Below are 20,626 nucleotides of genomic sequence, written 5' to 3' on the forward strand. Positions count from 1 at the left end.
TAAGGATGCGCGCAACTTCCCCGTCCAACCGCTACCGTAGTTTGAGCCAACATGAAACGGTGACGCTCGGCACAACGGCTGACAAAAAAACCCGACCATGTGTAGTAAGGCGTTTTTTGATGAAAAAAAACACCATGAATAGTAAAGCGTTTTAACAAAACAAAACAAAAAAAACGACCAGGTATGGTGAGGTGTTTTGAGCCGAAAAAAATGGACCACATATAGGTAAGGCGTTTTTAGCTGAAAAAAAATGACCATGTATAGTAAGGCGTTTTTAGCCGGAAAAAAAACCCGACCATGTATAGTAAGGATTTTTTGGAGGAAATATTTAGCGGAAAAAAACGACCAAGTTTAGAAAGGCCTTTTTGGACGAAAAAAACGACCATGTATAGTAAGGCATTTTTGGACGAAATTTTTAGCGGAAAAAAACGACCATGTATAGTAAGTTTTTAGCCGAAAAAATGACCATGTATAGTAAGGTGTTTTTAGCCGAAAAAAACGACCATGTATAGTAAGGTATTTTTGGACGAAATTTATAGCCGAAAAAAAACGACCATGTACAGTAAGGCATTTTTAGCCGAAAAAAAACCGACCATGTATAGTAAGGCGTTTTTGGACGAAAAAAAACCATCCGTGTGCAGCAAGGTGTTTTTAGCCGAAAAAAAAACACCATGAATAGTAAGGCGTTTTTAGCCAAAAAAAGGACCATGTATAGTAAGGCGTTTTTAGCCGAAAAAAAACCATCCGTGTGCAGCAAGGTGTTTTTAGCCGAAAAAAAACACCATGAATAGTAAGGCGTTTTTAGCCAAAAAATGACCATGTATAGTAAGGTATTTTTGGACGAAATTTATAGCCGAAAAAAACGACCATGTACAGTAAGGCATTTTTAGCCGAAAAAAACGACCATGTATAGTAAAGCGTTTTTGGACGAAAAAATGACCATGTATAGTAAGGCTTTTTAACCCGAAAAAAAATGACCATTTATAGTAAGGCGTTTTTAGCCATAAAAAACGAACATGTATAGTAAGGCGTTTTTAGACGAAAATAACGACCATGTATAATAAGGCGTTTTTAGCCGAAAAAAAACATCTGTGTGCAGCAAGGTGTTTTTAGCCAAAAAAAACCCGACCATGAATAGTCAGGTGTTTTGAGCCGAAAAAAACGACGACGAATAGTAAGGCGTTTTTAGCCGGAAAAAAAAACGACCATGTATAGGAAGGCGTTTTTAACCTGGAAAAAAATGACCATGTAAAGTAAGGCGTTTTTAGCCGAAAAAAGCCTTATTATACATGGTCGTTTTTTTCGGCTAAAAACCCCTTCCTATACATGTTCGGGTTTTTTTCGGCTTAAAACGCCCTACTATTCATGGTCGTTTTTTTTCGGCTAAAAACGCCTTACTATACATGGTCGTTATTTTCGTCTAAAAACGCCTTACTATACATGGTCGTGTTTTCTGCTAAAAACGCCTTACTATACATGGTCCTTTTTTTGGCTAAAAACGCCTTACTATTCATGGTGTTTTTTTTCGGCTAAAAACACCTTGCTGCACACGGATGTTTTTTTTCGGCTAAAAACGCCTTACTTTACATGGTCATTTTTTTTCAGGTTAAAAACGCCTTCCTATACATGGTCGTTTTTTTTCGGCTCGAAACACCTGACTATTCATGGTCGGGTTTTTTTCGGCTAAAAACACCTTGCTGCACACAGATGGTTTTTTTTCGGCTAAAAACGCCTTATTATACATGGTCGTTATTTTCGTCTAAAAACGCCTTACTATACATGGCCGTTTTTTTCGGCTAAAAACGCCTTCCTATACATGGCCGGTTTTTTTCGGCTAAAAACGCCTTTACTATACATGGTCGGGGGGTTTTTCGGCTTAAAGCGCCCTACTATTCATGGTCGTTTTTTTTCCGGCTAAAAACGCCTTACTATTCGTGGTCGGGTTTTTTTCGGTTCAAAACACCTGACTATTTATGGTCGTTTTTTTTCGGCTAAAAACACCTTGCTGCACACGGATGGGTTTTTTTTCGGCTAAAAACGCCTTATTATACATGGTCGTTATTTTCGTCTAAAAACGCCTTCCTATACATGGTCGGTTTTTTTTCGGCTAAAAACGCCTTACTACGTATACTAAGGCGTTTTTTTCGGCTCAAAACACCTTTACTATACATGGTCGGGGGGGAGTTTCGGCTTAAAACGCCCTGCTATTCATGGTCGTTTTTTTCCGGCTAAAAACGCCTTACTATTCGTGGTCGTTTTTGTTTTGGTTCAAAACACCTGACTATTCATGGTCGTTTTTTTTCGGCTAAAAACACCTTGCTGCACACGGATGGCGGTTTTTCGGCTAAAAACGCCTTATTATACATGGTCGTTATTTTCGTCTAAAAACACCTTCCTATACATGGTCGTTTTTTTTTCCGGCTTAAAACGCCCTACTATTCATGGTCGGGTTTTTTTCGGCTAAAAACGCCTTACTTTACATAGTAGTTTTTTTTCAAGTTAAAAACGCCTTCCTTTACATGGTCGTTTTTTTTTTGGCTAAAAACGCCTCTGCACACAGATGGGGTTTTTTTCGGCTAAAAACGCCTTACTACGTATACTAAGGCGTTTTTTTTCGGCTCAAAACACCTTGCTATACATGGTAGTTTTTTTCCGCTCAAAACACCTTACTATACATGGGCCTTTTTTTGGCTAAAAACGCCTTACTATTCATGGTCGTTTTTTTCGGCTAAAAACACCTTGCTGCACACGGATGTTTTTTTTTCGTCAAAAAACGTTTTTTGTCAAAAAACGCCTTACTATACATGATTGGGGGGTTTTCTTCGGCTAAAAACGCCTTACTATATATATGGTCGTTTTTTTTCAGCTAAAAACGCCTAACTATCCATGGTCGTTTTTTTCGTCGAAAAACGCCTCACTATACATGGTCGTTTATTTGGGGCTAAAAACGGATTACTATACATGGTCGTTTTTAGGGGTGCTAAAAACACCTTACTATGCATGGTCGGGGGGGTTCGGCTAAAAATGCCTTACTATACATCACTGGTGTAATTTCACATGGTGGTCCACATACGGCCTCTGTAGATGTCAAGTGCTATACTTTGCTATAAACAACCAAAACAACATGTCTTTCCTTTGTTTTGGTATAAAGAAGCACAAGAACATTTGGAAACTGTTGAAATTTAATGAACGTATCTTTTACAAAACATTTCATGAAGCACCTTACATTTCCTTCAACAAATGTGCAATTTACTTTTATCATTCACATATATGCAATGCAACTGATCCTATTGATTGTACAAACTTTAACAAGTAATTGGTATTGAAAAATATAGTAATGCACTTTATGATTACACTAGATTTATAAAGAAACCATTACACGTGCATATAAAATCTAAATGTAATCCCTGCCTACACCTTACAAACTAAGTTAAATGTGTAAATGTGAGAGTGCTATTGATAGCGTCTGCTGTCATGGGTCTGTCTCAGCGACGGACTGAGGCTGCTGTGTTCTTCTTCTCTGGTCAAAACAGTGTGCCCTAGCGGATACTCAATGAATTGCACCTTATTGAAATTATTAATTCTGACTTTTATGCATTTTTTTCATTTTTAAATTATCCTGCGGGTCTGATTGAACCATGTGTGTGTGTGTGTGTGTGTGTGTGAGATGAATGGAATTCCGCATCGGTGTGCAATTGTAAAACAAGGCTGTGTGTTGAAAAAATAAATTTAAAACTGCATTTAAGGGTGGCTCAATACTGCCTGGCCATATACGGGCCGGAGTTGTAAGTTGATTTCTGGCCCAAATACTTCACTCCACAACTGGCCCTCATCTGGTTTGCCAGAGTCAAGCCAGTGCCTCCTTTGCCACTCCTGGGCCGTGTTCGGCCCACATGTATTATGCCAGTGCCGACTCAAGGCCAGCTGTGCCAGCTTCATGCCGCATCCGGGCCAGATGCCTTTGCTGACTGGGGTCTCTTCCTTTTGCGTGTGTGCGCGTTCAAGGTCTTGGAGCGTCTCTTCCACAAAGGCTTCAGCGTGGCGGCGTCCTGCGGCGGCGGCGTGGACTCATCGCAGTTCAGCGAGTACGTGTTGTGCCGCGAGGATCGGCGTAGTCTCTCTATCAACACGCCCATCAGGATAAAACAAGAACCTCTGGACTAGAGCGGCGGGGATGGGACTGCCCAGCCAACCCCCCCACCCACAATCAGACCACCGACCACAAACACCCACACCCTAAATACGTACTAGCAGAGGCTCGTCCAACCCTCTGAGGGGAATGTAGACGCAAAAAAAGAAGAAAAAAAACAGGTTTGGAATTCCGGCCAAAGAGCAGATAAACGCGAGCAGCTTACTTGAATCTTAAGGACCACCGGGAGCACCGACACACATCATTTCGGAAGTTGTTTTTTTTTACTCGGAAAAGGATGGACACATGTTCTAATGTTAAGTGTCTTTTTCTCCTTTCTGAAATATGAAGGACGGACAGATGGATGTGTTGGTTCCCCCGAGCATGTTGGGAGAGAGCGTTTTTTTTGGCAGGAAGCAATTGCCAATGCATTCCAGATAGGGTCGCTTTTTTGTTGCTTTGATTTTTTTTTCCTCACACACAAACTGTCGATTGATCTTGTCGTTCAACATATCTCCAGAGGACTTGGAGTCTCCGTTTTATTGAATGTTTAAATAAAAAATTTTAAAAAGGCGGAGATAGTTTACCAGTATGTCTCATCAAGCAGGAGGTGTACTCTAAATGTTTGTAAAAGTTTTTTTTTAATTTGTTTGCACTTATAAAACGTCTCACACATTGTCATCCTGCCATGCCCACATACACACAGGTATTCTTTTTAATTGTTTTTTGTTGTTGTGCTGCACGAGTAAATACAAAATACAATCCATTGCTAATTAATTAATTACAAAAAACAGGTAGCTCCACATTTTAAAAAATGATTGAAAACAATAAAATCAAGTCAAAGGTTAAAACCAAAATGTGTCTCAACCTGTGGAAAAAAAACAAAACTTTTTTTTGGCCCCAACAAAAAATATGCAAAAATCATCAGCGAGTGTCCACGTTTAGTTTCAACTAAAAGAAAAAACTAAGAAAAATGTTTGCTGAAAACACACACACACACTGTATGTGTGTGTATATATATATATATATATATATATATACATACGCACACACACACACACACACATACACATGAGCATAAAATGTGTTCATATGAAAAAAAATGGATCCAAAAAAAAAGTAAAGTAACCTGTGTTTGTGTGTACATGGCCTTTCCAAGTCATCTTAAACTACACTGTAGGTACCAAAGCTGACAGGGTGCGTATTTTATTGATTGTACAAAGATGTCTTTTTTGTTGTTTGTTTTTTTAAATCGTGTGTTTAAAAAAAATAATACAATCTAAATGGGTGCGTGCAGTGCTGCTCCAAAGCTCCCTTGGGGGGTCCCTCACTGCTTAAATGACTGACATTCCACAATAGAGCCACCAACTTTCCATCTTGTCAGATTAGTGGAGGAGCGTCTTTTTTGGCAAAGCTTTTCTTTTTATTTTTTCGGGGCGGTTGTGCTCCCCTCAAAGAAGCGGTCGTGGGCGGGCCATGTTTTCTCTCCATCAAAGCGCTGGGCCTGTGCGTCATGTTCCACATGCTCTTTGTTTCTTTTCACACACACTGTGATGGGAAGATTGGATGTTTGTGGCTGCATTTTTTTTTTTAATAGACCGTCTTTTTTTCCCCACCCGGATCGGGAGAATAAGGTTGGTAGCGTCGGCCACCCACACTGTTAACAAAGCAGTACTGCTCTTCTCCATGGGGGGCGCTCTTGCAATGGAACCACATTTTTCACCAAGACTTTGGAGCTCAGCGTGTTGGTCTCTTGCGCCAATGGAAATGAAAACATTCCTCTGGGAATTACTTTTTCCAGGGTTTGATTTTAACCCGCTTAAGACGGTGTTTTCCTCTATTTGGTTTGGCAGCAATAAACGCACCCCCTTGCACCTCGCGGAATACTCCGAATCACATGAAGTCATGGGCCAGTGCTATCACACCCAATTATTCGGACTTGTGTTTTTACCAGAAGAAAAAACAATGACAATACATCTAAGCATTTCATTGTGTACATAAAGACTGAAGCGTTTTAAAAGGTGTAATAATAATAATGATAATAATGTATATTATTTAAAGTGTTTAAAAACAATTAGACTGTGGTATTAAAGGGCATGTGTTCATTTTGCAGTGTCTTTATTTGACTTTTCTGGCATATTTGCGATAATAAAATGATGTACTGTATTGCCATGAGTGTCGTCTTTGCTAATTCTATACTTAATAGTTTTAACAAAAAATGTTTCAATAGAAATTTAGGGTGGCTGTTAACATTTAAAATATTTTAGAGATAGATAGATAGATAGAAGGCGGCCCGGTAGTCCAGTGGTTAGCACGTCGACTTCACAGTACAGAGGTACTGGGTTCGATTCCAGCTCCGGCCTCCCTGTGTGGAGTTTGCATGTTCTCCCCGTGCCTGTGTGGGTTTTCTCCGGGTACTCCGGTTTCCTCCCACGTTTCAAAAACATGCGTGGCAGGCTGATTGAACATGCTAAATTGTCCCTAGGTCTGAGTGTGAGTGTGCATGGTTGTTCGTCTCTGTGTGCCCTACGATTGGCTGGCAACCGGTTCAGGGTGTCCCCCGCCTACTGCCCGAAGACAGCTGGGATAGGCTCCAGCACCCCCCGCGACCCTAGTGAGGATCAAGCGGCTCGGAAAATGAATGAATGAATATAGATAGATAGATAGATAGATAGATAGATAGATAGATAGATAGATAGATATGCAAATCGGTGAGTGCCGAACTGCCACGATGCAGGGGTCGATTGTAATTTTAAGTTGTGATATCACCAGTCACCACTAGATGGCAAACTTAGCTGCGCTTAGTCTTATACTGCACGATCCTACAACATGAGCAGGCATAATTTTTATTTTTTTGCAGATTTAGAAAGACACGCAGGGCAAAGATTGGACCTCAATATAACATTTTGAAGAGCTAATTTCTGTGGAAAAAATGCACAAAATGAGTTATTGCGTCTTCATTTGGTTTCTTGTTCAGTAATTTTGTGCCATCCTTGAATGGTATTTTTCATGCAAGAGAGCCCTTTGCACTCGGGGGGAATCACAGTGTGCAGCCCATCCCTGCTGGAGACATTTTAATGCTGAAGAAATGAACAAACGGCAGTGTTTTGTCAGTTTAGTAAACAGCTTATTTATTCCTTTATAAAATAGGTACAAATACATCAGTATTGTTTGTTGTTGTTGTTTTTTTTGTCATTTCACACAAAGAGGAAAATTTCAAGCTATGTACAAGAGTTTACCAAAAATAACGTGGTTCTAATAAACACACAAGTCTTGTAAACAGTATTTACAAAATATTCATACAGTGAAAGTTTTATTTTCCCTTTTTTGTGTGTTTTTTTTGTTTTGTTTTCTTTTTAATATTGTCCTAAGTTTTTGGCAAAAAAAAAACTGCAAACGGTAAAAATGCTAAAAGCAAATGAGATTGTTATTATCAAAAAAAAAGAAAACAAATATTAATAATCAGTCAAGATTGTTGCTGTTGTGCTTGTCAAAGAGCAGAAAATAGAGGAAAAGTGCATAAAAGCCAACTTATGAAATGAAAACAAAATGCAAAATGTTTTTGACAGTTGACAAGATCAATTGTGTTTTAACAGTTGAAATTTCTGAGCAATATTAAACAGGCAGCTTGAAGTTGTCAGCTAAAACGGGGACTTAAAAATATATATAATAAAAGTGCTGTCAAAACTCACAACAGAGCGCAACCTACGGTTTGAAATATTTCATTTCTTCCAAAGACAAAAACTGCATAGGCCGAGATATTACATTAAGTTATCAGTCATGAAAACAAACGACGTACATCAACGTACAAGAATGATTCTGTGTTTATACATTTATAAAATAGTTTAACAATACAAGATCATGTGTAACAACAAGCCTGAATGCCTCACTCAACACTTGATAGACTTGAAACATTCTTTTTTTGTTGTTGTTTTGTTCTTCAAACATTTGCACAAACTGCACACGTCTGCAGTCATAAAATCAAAGTGTGTGGGTTGAACTTGTAACTATGGCAACGGGCCCGTCTGGTAACAAACACTAACAGGTGAACAAAATAAAAGTGTACGAAGGCGTATTGAAGCCGCTGAAATGATTAAAAAAAAAAAGAAAATAGAATACAGTTGTAATGTTATGAAAATAAAGTCTGAGGACTCGAGGAAAAAAGTTTTACATAATATTATTTTTAAAAAGTGCATAACAAGTAAAACAGATTTTGTTTTCTTTTCTGGAATGACAGTAAGTTTTGTTTTAAAAACAACAACTTTCATTAGATCCTTTTTTTTGTGATTTTAAATGTCTCTGTCACAAATTACATTATGAAATTAAATAACATTTCATTTTAGGTGGATGGAGCAAAGTCTTTAATAAGGGAAAAACTTGATATCCTTTGTCACAAAATAACACAAATGACACATTTTTTTAGAACGTTTTAGAAAAAAATTAAACGTTTTGACAAAGAAGCTAGAAAGACTTAAAATGCAAAGTTCATTATTAGTTCTCAGAAAAAAATGCTCAATTTATAATGCTTGTTTTGTGGGAAAAAATACGCCCACTCTTAACAATCCAGTTTTCATTTTTAACGTGACATACAGTACAATAGCATACGGCCCTGATATTTTTGTTTTCTTAAATTCTTTTTCACTTGACACTCAGCCATTGTTTTCTAAACCACAGAATACAAAAGTAAGCACACCCCACAGTGAAAATTTGCAATTTGGATTAGCCCCGCCCCCCACTCCCATGTCATGTGACACTTGGTGTGGCAACGTTTTACGAATGAATGAGTGGCAGGTGCGTTAAATTTGCCCATGCTGTTCAAGGGAAGTTCAAAATGGCACCTTGTGTCAAAGAGCTCTGAGGATCTGATGAAAACGGACCATAAAAAAAAAAAGGCCTCAAATTGGCTGTCGTCCGAAAATAAAGCCACTTCTAAATCTGTTGCATAATAACTGCTGCTGGTTGATGAAGATAGCAGACGAAGGACATGAAATTATCAGAACCATGTTCTGTGGTCTGACGAGACCAATAATTTGTTTTTTTGGTGAATAACCTCGAGCGTGTTGGGAACAACATTGTCTGGAGCCCAAGGTATTATTCCAACATGAGAATTACTCTAAACACACTTTCAGGACCACCACTGCGGGTAGTAAACTTGAACTGGCCAAAACAGGTCTCCAGACCTTAAAGGTGGACGAGCACACGGTCTCGTACATCGGCCAGCTGCGTCATGGAGTAGCGGACAAGGATTCCGGTGACATGACGACGGACGGGCATACAAACAATTTTGACTTAGGGGTGTACTCACTTTTTTTTTCCTTTTTTGTCAGCAGGTCCGACATTAACGGCTGTGTGAGGAATTATTTTGAGAAAACAAAAAATTGACTTCAAGCTATCTAACGATTAATTTACATTAAAGTGTCATTTCTGTGGTCGGGAGGGTGACTCACAGGGGTGAGTTGTACTTTCAAATAAAAAGGACCTTGTATTCCCATAACATTACAACTTTTCAAAGAAAAACTATTGTGGTCATCAGTCTGGCCCTCGTACACTTTCGTAAAACGGATCTAAAATGTTCACTTTCATAATACTCATACGCATTCATGTCAACTGACCCCCCCAAAAAACGTTTTAAATAAAAATGTAACCCAACTATTTACATTTACGGTGAGGGAAATGTGTTGTTGAAATCTGCTAGACTGACATGTGGTCGATAAACCTCAAGCCTGACTTGGACTCGATGGACTGTTAAAATGTTTCACGCGAATGCTAAAAGCAAGACGGCAAAAACGCAAAGGAAGCCGTTTTGGGTGACATTTTCTTCCTACCGTTTTCCTTTCGTGAATATGGAAGCCGATTGACGACGTATGGAGACACCGAGCTGACACCTGATCTGAAGGCACGTGGCAAGAGGAGGAAGAGGAGGCGGCGGCTACTTGAGGAGGGCGCGGTAGAGCAGCAGCGAATGGGCCGTGTCTCGCTCCTGCTCCATGTAGAAGATGAAGTCCCTGAGGTTGACGCGGGTGATGCGCTGGCGGGCGTACTGGCGAGACGACGACGAGGGCGTGGACGACGACCCGGCCGGCGATCCCGCAGCGCTGCCCGAGAGCTTGACGGGAAAGAGAAACGGAGGAAGGTGATGAGCGTCGCTGATATGTACACGTGCTATCGAAGGACTCGCGCCGGTTCAAAAATGTCATCATATAAAACAATGACCAAGATAAATCATTTTTAAAGCTTTTTCCAGCATTGTTGTGTCTACCTGTAGATTTTCATTGAAAAAAAAGTGAAATCTATTGAGAATCCACTCACTTTACATTTTGGTGACAGTTGTGTGACCACGGACATTTACTTTTGAGCATGACTGGCTAATTCTGAACACTGACGTAATGTCACTTAAAAGGGGGTGTGTACACTTATGCAATCAGGGTCGTGCGCCATGCTAGAGCCAGGGGGTAAACAAGGGACAAATTCTGTTTTCTTTTAAAGGTCCCCCGCCCCATCCAACCCCTTAAAAAAAGTACTTTTCCATTATTTCGATGTCCAGGGCTCACTGTGTACGTTCAGATTAAATATTCAAACGAGACTAAACGAGAAACATTCCACGTTGGCTTTTCTGTTTTGAGTTCGCTCATACCATTGGATTTTCTTGTTTTTGGTATAGTTTCCTCTGTGAATCACAACACCGGGGGGAAAAAGCAACGCTTCTCTCCATTCGCCGCACTCCCGTAGCGTTGATGAAAAGGAATGTCCAATTGTCAAAATCAGAGAGTAGATGAGATTTCAGATTATTCTTCGCTGCGGGCGATCGGAGGAAAAACCTTGGCAACGGCAGGGAAAACAAAACTTTTGAGGGCTTTTATGGCTATCGGCAGTCAGTGCAAATAAACAATGCTACCGATCGCGGCTCTTTGTGTTTGTCGTTCTATCGAGAAGGAACGCGGGGCGGCTGCGTAGCAGCTGATGGGAATCAATTAGCGCGCGTGAAAAGGAAGGTGCTCGAGTGCCAAGTTGAAGCGGGTAAACAAGACGCAGTGTGCACAATTACACTGATTGCAACATTGAATAAACACGGCGCGCGGTGCAGACGGGACCTAATTGTTCACATGTGACGGATTCATACCACGGCTGCGAGTGGACTCGACGACCTTTTTGTTCCTTACTGTAAATCGCTGACCAAATATGGTACCAGAAAAATGAGGAAAAAGCTTGTGTCGCTAAAATTGCCTTTTTCACATGAAGCACACAAGAAAAAAAATTCAGGGAAATTAAATTGTGTTGCAAAAAGAGTCTTTTTTGTTTCAGGAAAAAGAAAAAAAATGGATCCATCCATCCATTTTTCGATCAGCTTTATCCTCACAAGGGTCGCGGCGGGTGTTAGAGCCTATCCCAGCCGTCTTCGGGCAGTAGGCGGAGGACACCCTGAACCGGTTGCCAGCCAATCACAGGACACACAGAGACGAACAACCAGCCGCACTCACACTCACACCTAGGGACAATTTACAGCGCCCAATCAGCCTGCCATGCATGTTTTTGGAATGTGGGAGCAACCCGGAGTACCCGGAGAAAACCCACGCAGGCCCGGGGAGAACATGCAAACTCCACACACGGAGCTGGAAATGAACCTGGTACCTCTGCACTTTGAGGTCAAGGCGCTAACCACTGGACCACCTTTAGGGAAAACATCCATCCATCCATTTTTCGGGCAGTAGGCGGGGGACACCCTGAATCGGTTGCCAGCCAATCGCAAGGCACACAGAGACGAACAACCAGCCACGCCCACACTCACACCTAGGGACAATTTAGAGCGTCCAATCAGCCTGCCGTGCATGTTTTTGGAACGTGGGAGGAAACCGGAGCACCCGGAGAAAACCCACGCAGGCCCGGGGAGAACACGCAAACTCCACACTGGATACTGGAATCGAACCCGGTACCTCTGCACTGTGAAGCCGTCGTGCTAACCACTGGACTACCGGGCCGCCCTTAGGGAAAACAAAAAGTTAAAATATAAAAAAAAAAAAGTACAGCTACTACATATGGTCCTTTGCCCCATAAAGGTGGACATTTGGAAAGGGGGTGCGTCTCATTCAAATCAAGTCAGTCAGTTTGAGCCTAGGTGAAAGACGAGCCCGCCCACGGCCACGCCAATTACCGCCAATCACAAAGGAAGCGCGGTGACAGCCAGGTGGAGGCGACCAATCAAAGCCATGCGTCCACCTGGACACGATGGACAGGGACTGCCCGCGAGGACCGGAGAAACGTTGAGTGCGGGCGAGGAGCGAGCGCTTCCCGCGGCGACAGCGGCGACGCTAGCCTCAAGTGACACAAATGCACAATGAAAGGTCAGCGCCTGGATGGGAAATTCCTGATGCTGTGGAAAACAAAATAAGTACACTAAGACGCTACGTTGGGGTCAGGAGTGACCGAGCGCAACCAGGCAAGACACTCACCCTGAAGAAAACTTCATTTAAGGAAGTTCAGCTTCAAACCATCGTGCCATCGACCCATTGTTATATGATACAGGAAGTCCGCTAATCTGTTGTCTGGTCACGTGAAAGTACGCATATACGGCTCAGACATTTTGAGAACTTTCATTTTTTAAAAATGTAATTAAGAATGCAAAGCATATATCACCAAATCGCATGTTCGGTGAAAATAGGAGACAGCGCCTCACATATTTCCAACAAAAGTGAATATTTTGGTGAGCCGAACCGACACGACACTCCGAGTGCGACATTTTAAGAGCCTTACGCTAAAATGAACGCTCAGCCGTATCGCTCGGTGAAAACAGGACACCACGGATCATACGCTTGGGACTCTTTACAATGTAAAGGCCAAATAACATGGACCAAACAGAGCCAAAGCATCACGTTTGGTGGCAATGCCAAAAAAGACGAATCGAACAGAAGGCAAATGTACAGATTGTAGGAAACAGGCCTGTATTGGTCCGAATTTTTGGGAAGCTTTTCCAATAGACATGCTAAAAACGGATGACAAACAACAGAACCTGCTTTGATGGAAACAGAAACTGCGAGTCAGATGTATTTACAATGGAAACACCCCCAAAACAACGCTTAGGAACCACAAAATTCTCCAAATCACATTTTTCGGGGATTCTTTTCAGTCCCCCTAAAACGGGACGCCCGACGCGACCAAACTCTTTTCGGAATCCTTTCCGATGGAAATGTAAAATAGCAGAAACCGCCAGTACTGCCAGGTCACAGCGGGTGAAAGGAAAAGCGAAGAAGAGAGGAAAAAAAAAATGAGGAGCAAGTCGGATCCACGAGGCAAAAAACAGCATCTGTCATTTTATCTGTTGATGGGCGCTCCCAGGCGTCATGTCACATGACATATCCGTCCTACGGAACGCGCGGGAATACTTTCGATACATTGCTTCAGACGTTTGACTTGTTTGCAGGAACAGGAACGTAGAGCTCGGTGGACAAGAGGAGGAGGAGGCGGCGGCGGAGAATTCAGCGTTGAGGTCTCTACCTTCTCATAGTTAATGTGCTACATTGCCAACGATGCTCCATAACCTATCGAGGGCTACATTAGCAAATATGGTGAGAGTAGAAGTTGAAAGCAGCGATTTCACATTTTGTTTTCTAATGGAGATACCGCAGACCGCTCTAAGTGGTTGCATTTGTCTGAATAAATGAGCCGACTGAAACTGCTTCCTTCCCCTATGACGGCTCCTGACATTTGTCAGGTTTGAAACCAACCGAATCATGTTTAGAATCCCAGAAATGTAGACACCAAGTAAAACTCTGTCACAAAAATATTTTTTTGCAAAAAAAAGTGCACCGACAAAGTATGAACAGAAATCGCTGGTCAAATATAAACCAGGAAAAAAAAACAAAAAAAACAATACAATAGCACAACGCGCTTGCAAAAGGCAAAGAAATAGTTAAACCGAGAAAACCAACGAAATGTCGAGAATCCAATTCACACGTAACACCAAAACAAAGTCAAATGACAAAACAAGGACTGTACTTCCAAAAACGGGATACTTAAGGAACAAGAACGACGATGACGAGAGCAAGAGGTCTTAGAAAACTGTCACTTGAGCAAAGAGCGGCAACAAGGTCAACAATCAACCGACAAACCTTAAATACAAGGTTAATGATCATTGGCAGCAGGTGTGCACACTGAAGGAAAGGCACTCATCTGCCATCTGCTGGAGACACACACACACACACACAAACACACACACACAGGCAAACCGTGACATCATTGTGGTGTTAAAACTGTCCAAACAACCCGTGATGTGACGAGCCAAAAGTCACAAAACCAACAAGCCCTAATCGGCACTATTTGAGCTAATATGCTACATTGCCATCTAGCGCGCGACTATTATGACTGACCCTGTTCCTGTCTTTCTCCCTGTTTCTGCTCGCTAGTCTCCAGCCAAGCAGCGGTGATGCTCGTAGGTGTCTGAAGGAATTTACATTGAGCGCTTTATTGTGTGAGGAGGTGCAGGTGGGGGTGAAAGGCGGCGTTGACAGGGGATGGTGGAGGGGGGTGGGGGGGGGGGGGTTCTTGATGATCCCAGGCTTTGAACCCTGAGTGGCACCTGTGCCTTGATGCCGAAGCCAATATTGGATTTGGCCCAGGTCAGAGCTTAGGGCGGTGGGTTAATGGCCCGCTTTGCCAGGCACACACTTCAGCTCGGCCCCCGCCCCGGCCAACCTGCTGCCTCAGCACTACATCGCTACACACACGTGCGCTTACACACATTCACACATTTCTCCAGATAGCTGCATGAAGACTCTTGGCCAAGTGCAAAATGCTGCGCCGCATGGATGCTGAGGGAAAAAGTGTGCAGTTCTCCCATGTTGGCTGAGAACTTGATATGCCTTCATGATGCATTTGATGATGCAACACTGTTGTTTAGACTTTGATGGTGTTTTTTTTTTTAAACTTAAAACTCTAACGTCTCTGCTGGAGGCAAGAAGGACAAATGCAACAGAACAGAGACAGGCTTGTTTTTTTTTGGTTTAATTGAATGGTAGTTCAGTTCGCTATGGGAGGGTTTCGAATGGAAAACCCTGACACAGCTTGTGTTTTGCCGCATGATGTTGCGTTATAATGGACATGTCAGAAAATGCGTAGAAAATGTCTAGCTCCGTGGAAACTACAGGCCAGCTGTGTCCAAATTTGTGGGCCGAGTCCTCGGAAGGACCCATCGCAGGCTGGGCGCTTTCAAAGCCCCTCCTCGTGGATCCTCCGTGATCCGCAAAAACTCACGGTGAATTAGAACAGGTTGAGCGACTCTAGTACTACAGAGTGGAAACAGGTCATAACGGATTTGATAACGGGCTTTATGATGGAAACCTCCCAAATCGTGTACGGTTGTCGAGCTAGTGGTGTCAAATATGTTTCTGGGTCACCGGGCGCGTAACTGGCGCGCATGTGACATAGCGACTGATTCACTGTCCGACTGACGGGCGAGTGAGTGAGTGCCATGCGGCAAAGCTTTCCCACATGTACGCCTCCACGCTGCATTTGAGCAAAGGAACGACACCTGCTGCCTCCGTGCTGTTTACAGTGCCGAGCCCGATGCAACAACCTCGCTGCCCTTGCCCTCACCCACCCCCCCTCTTAATCTCTACACTTGGCCCAAAACGTCTCTCCTACGGCCGCCATTAATCAGCAACAGAGACTTTTTCTCTCTTTCTCTCGCTCTCTCTCTCGCCTTGCCCTCCCCGCCTCCCTCTTTGCCAAACGCCCACAGACACGCTGGATGAGGCCATTTTGAAAGAGTTAACAGATGTCGGCTGATTGGCCCCGGGCGTTCCAACATTGCCAGGCTGATGTATTTGATGTGGAGTTTATTCAGCTCTAATAAATGTATCAAGAATTATAATAATAATTCACAGATGTACATGAGCAGATTATAAAACAGAGCACCTCTTTGAAGCAAACGAGCCAAGATGCCAAGATTAACACAACCCAAAAAGGGGATGGGGGGGTGAAAAGGTTCGGTCCACCCGTCATCACCAAGAGGTTCGAATGGACAAAAGGCCTCTGTTTGCCTTGACGTGCTCCCCTTCTATGGAACGACCGGTGCTGTCCAAACATAGAGGAAAAAGTCAAGGACACTGGGTCCATTTTGATGTTAAAATGCAATGTAGGTCAAGATATGGTATGACAGATGGATGCTTCTTTTACCCATAACATCAAATATTTGAAGGGCCCTTTACGATAAATGCATATCAAACCAAACTTGCTTGGTAGAAACGGGACACTACGAGACTCAAGCATTTATGACCGCCGACAACGGAAAGCTCGGAAAAGGCACATTGAACCTGTGAACCATTTGACTTGTTGGAATGATACGTTTTGAGAGTCACACACACAAAACAAAACAAAATAAAACTGCATAATTTGCCACGTACCAACAAATGTTGGTACCCTTGTGTTCAAGAACCCCCCCCCCAATGCTTAGGAGTCTCGAACATGTGCAAGCTAAAATGAAATCTCAAAACCTCCTGTTTCCACCGAGCACTACAGTCTGGGTCGGTCGTCATTTTTTTTCCTCAGTATCCATTTTAAAGGTTCTGATGTTGCTGACCTGTCGTGTCCTGTTTTCGTAAAGCGGGACTGTTCGGTTCCATGTGATTGTCATTTTTTGGCACTAGCATCAAAAAGATCTTTTTATTTTAAATGTTTCCAAAGCATCACATAATGTCCGCTTTTCACCCATAAGATGGTTTGGTATGCATTTTATGGCATTTCCATTGTAATGGGTCCCAAAATGTCTGAACGGCAGTGTACCGCGTTGTGGATCTGACACTCTGGTGCAGGATGCAGAAAAATCGATCAGTCTTATTTTCTTTTTCTGCTTCAGTTCTTGCTTCAGTGACCAGAGTTTCTGTGACTTGCAAAAAGTGTTCAAAAGGACTTGATTAGTCTTGGGATTTCATTGTACCCTGCACAGATTTAAGTCACTCCAGTGCTAGATGTATAAGAATAGCTTTCAAACGCCACAGTGTTTTTTTCTTACATAAAACTGGCAAAACTTGCCAAAAAGCTCAAGGATGGCGAGATAAGCGTTCAATTTCATTGTAGCCTGCGCAGCTTCAAGACAGCTATGTGCCAGCATCCTGCTTTTGTCATCTTGTGGTCTACAAAAAGAAATGTTGAAGGGATTTGAGTGAATTACTTCCACAACAAACTACTTGTATTTATTACACAAGTAAAGGGATAGCACATGTTCGCAAAGGGCCGCTCCCAGAACGAGTTTATAAGGTAGAAAGTACAAAAACAGCGTGAGAGCTCTATGGCGATGCATAGCAACCACGCTGAATTTCAGTCAAGGAGAAAGAAGGCAAAAAAAAGCAAAAAAAAAAACCACCTTATTACTTCTAACTCCTGCAAGCCATTTTGGTCTCCAAAGGTTTTGGAGCGCCGGAGGCCATGTGTCTGCAGTGTTTCGGGAAATGACTTGCCTTCGCACGAACACTGCTGTGTTCTGCAGCGCTGCTGCCCCCCAGCATCCCCCGCTCAATTTCTGCTTAACCCCTTCCTGGCTTGCCTTGCACTGACTCACTGCTACAGAGCCGCTGTCACATTGTGGAGGAGTGTGTGTGCGTGCGTGTGCGTGCACGTGTGGGGTGAAGCGGACCAGCTTTTTTTTTTTTTGCCAGCTAGCACATTAGCTCCTCGTCTTAGTCGGCTACTTGAGCGTGTGATGGCGTTTGACAAAGGTGGCGGTGAAGAAAAGGAAGGAGGGCGTAGTGGGCTCGGGGAGGAAGAAAGACGCAGTTCCACTCTGGCTCCCACAATGCAGCAGTGTGTATCAACGGCGGATTAAATCTGCAAACTCGTTGACACAACACATAATTAAAACATCTTCGCTCCGGGTCAGGAATTTTCTAATTAGCGGTGTACTGACAAAGCTGCAATTCCATCGCCCTAAGTTTCAAAGTCCACAGGTTAGCGCTAAGATGAAAGGCCCGGGCCCGGGGGCGCTCACTCTCCTGCGGGTTCGGAAAGGGGGAGCGGCGCACATACACAATTCCTCAGAAGACAGTCACAAGGTCACCACAGCTGAAAACCCGGAACCTGCCTTCCAAACAAAAGCAAACTTCCCCTGCCTGGAAACACTTTTTAAAACCCCTCTGAGCCACTTTTAGGCTTAATTAGCTGTTATTTAGCACAGCGGCTTGCTAACATTGGTGCTCACATACAGTATTGGTTATCGTGGTGGCGTGTTAGCGCTAGCACAGAGCATTGGACATAACAATACCTGGGGTTAGTCTCGAGATTTTATTGTAACCCTGCAGAGATTTAAGACCCGCTGTGCCGGATGTAGCAAAGCAGCCCCAGAGGCTGATGTTCTGTTCTTAGCCATACTTGTTTTTGGTTTCAACCTGCGGATTGCGACCAAGCTTTCAAGACACCTTGTGACTAAATTCAGCAAAATAACCCCATCTGCAAGAGTTCTTTTCAGAGACGGATACAATACAACACGCTACATCTTATTTGTATATCTTGTGTGACTTGATAGTCTTCGGATTTCATTGTACGCTGTATGGATTCAAAATGACGTGCAGGATGCAGCAACGCATCACAAGTTTTATTCTCAGGAATTCTTGGTTATTTGTAGCTGCATGTTTGGGGTATTTATCCAGTTGGAGGATCCACAACCTGCAGCTGAGATCAAGGTTATGAGGCAACCTAATGCCAGATACAGAAAAATAGAATAACTGTCCTCCTGTGTTCATTTCACAGGACTGGTAGGACTTCCCAAAAAGCTGTGGAATGCCTTAATATTTTGAGATTTCAACGTAAGACACAGTTTCAAGTCACAAAAGCAAGAGTCTTATCCTATCTCGTCTTACAGCAGCCTCAGAGCTCAACAATTTGTTCTCAGCCACTCTGGGTGCTTTTAATTGTGCCTTTTTGGTCTTTATTCTTTTGCAAAAGGTTGTGACCTACACGTTTGAGGGGCTTGATAGTCTCGAAATTTCATTGTGCCCTGCACATATTTGAGACACTGTCCTCTGTCTGAAAATACGGTGCTAAATTGGAACCTTCAAGGGTCCAATAGCTTGCCACTGATACAACGCCCTCAAGGGTAAATATTCGGACCCTTACGATGTGTATTGTTTGTAGGCAAATATCCACCATGGGGTACATAATGTGTGTGTACCATAGGGTACAGTATGTGAACTTTTTCTAGGCAAATAGGTACATTTTGGTACTCTATCAGGCTAATAACGACCCTGACAACACACAACAGGTGTCGGATTTCATTCCAGAATGCCTTGATTTGGACTGAGATTTCACTGTAACTCAGCACCGGCTCATGAAACCGTGTGCCGAATGCAGCTAAGCAGCCTCAGAGTCTGATGTTTTGTTCCTAGAAGTACTTGGGTATACGCAGCACCACAAATGACAGTCGCAAAAAAACAAAAGTTACACCAGAGTAGCTAATGGCTTTCCGAGCTGGACGATTAACACGGGCCAAGTATCGCAAGTACAACTTTTTTTGCCCACATTAAATATTCAAAGAGTTTCATATAGAAAATGAACCCAATTAAAGAGTTATAAAACAGGAGAAGCGTAATGAGTCTCAAGTCGTAACACTCGTCTTCGGAAGCGCTTTGGCTAATGAGGCTGTGTTGGTTTTGCGCATGCCGCCGTGCGTCCAATGGTGCACCGTCACTTTTTAATTTTTAATTCAAGTTGAATGAGAGGGTGGCGACTCAGTTAATAGTGGCGGGATGGTATTGTTGAGGCTGGTCGTCCGCCCCTTTGATGTCTTTCGAGACAAATGCTCCAACGACTAGTTAGCCATCGAAAAGGTAGCAAGCGGAAATGACCAAGCGCGTCCAAAAATGGTCTCATTAGCGGAGACGGTATGCTAGCATGAGGCAGGGAGGGTGTGATGAAGTGAAAAGGGACTGCGCAGAGACACCGCAGTAGATATGAAGATGGTGGATGGGAGACCTTGATCTCTTATCAGCATAAATGGGGCCATATTTCACATTGTTTAGCTTTCACAGGACTCACATGTGCAGTCGCTAGTACCCGTACTGACTGTGTAAGAGCAGCTCTGATTATGTTACAGAGCTTTATGTATGTGTTATAATTTGAATACACTATTTAAAAAAAATGCTTACTAAAAAAATGTTTGAAATAAGTAAGGAAGGAATTCATTTCTATAAGCTTTTTGCCAATGCAACTTGATTATATGAATTATAATTGAATGTAAAAAAAAAAATCAGTTATAGGAAAAAGAAAATGAAGGGAACCCAATATTGTTCCCGAAAATAAAAAAGATGACATAAATCTATTTTTTAATGTATTATTTATTTATTTTTAATTCATTATTATTTTTATGAACTATTTTTATGTATCTTTGGCATTCGACTCAACATGATTTGTTCTTGGTTTTATTGTTTGGTGCTTTCTACCGTCTTTATTACCGATTTGTTTTACCGTTTATTGTATATGTTAAATTGCTCCATGTACAGCACTTTGTATGCAGCG

General features: G+C 42.5%; 2 protein-coding genes across 5 annotated transcripts in view; one reads left to right on the forward strand and one right to left on the reverse strand.

Annotated features, from left to right (window-relative positions):
• The window catches only part of LOC127600042 (BTB/POZ domain-containing protein kctd15), a 40,463-nt gene extending 35,849 nt beyond the window's left edge, over positions 1-4,614 (forward strand). For all 4 annotated transcript variants that reach the window (XM_052064399.1, XM_052064398.1, XM_052064397.1 and 1 more), the window contains one exon: positions 4,006-4,614. In XM_052064399.1, coding sequence (XP_051920359.1) covers positions 4,006-4,164 — 159 coding nt within the window. In that variant the 3' untranslated portion in view covers positions 4,165-4,614. The remainder of the gene's footprint in view (positions 1-4,005) is intronic.
• A 2,849-nt stretch (positions 4,615-7,463) lies between these two features.
• The window catches only part of LOC127600055 (transcription initiation factor TFIID subunit 4-like), an 83,312-nt gene continuing 70,149 nt past the window's right edge, over positions 7,464-20,626 (reverse strand). Inside the window, exon 16 of the mRNA XM_052064417.1 lies at positions 7,464-10,235. Coding sequence (XP_051920377.1) covers positions 10,059-10,235 — 177 coding nt within the window. The 3' untranslated portion in view covers positions 7,464-10,058. The remainder of the gene's footprint in view (positions 10,236-20,626) is intronic.

Source organism: Hippocampus zosterae, chromosome 4 (genome assembly GCF_025434085.1).
Source record: "Hippocampus zosterae strain Florida chromosome 4, ASM2543408v3, whole genome shotgun sequence".
Classification (NCBI taxonomy): domain Eukaryota; kingdom Metazoa; phylum Chordata; class Actinopteri; order Syngnathiformes; family Syngnathidae; genus Hippocampus; species Hippocampus zosterae.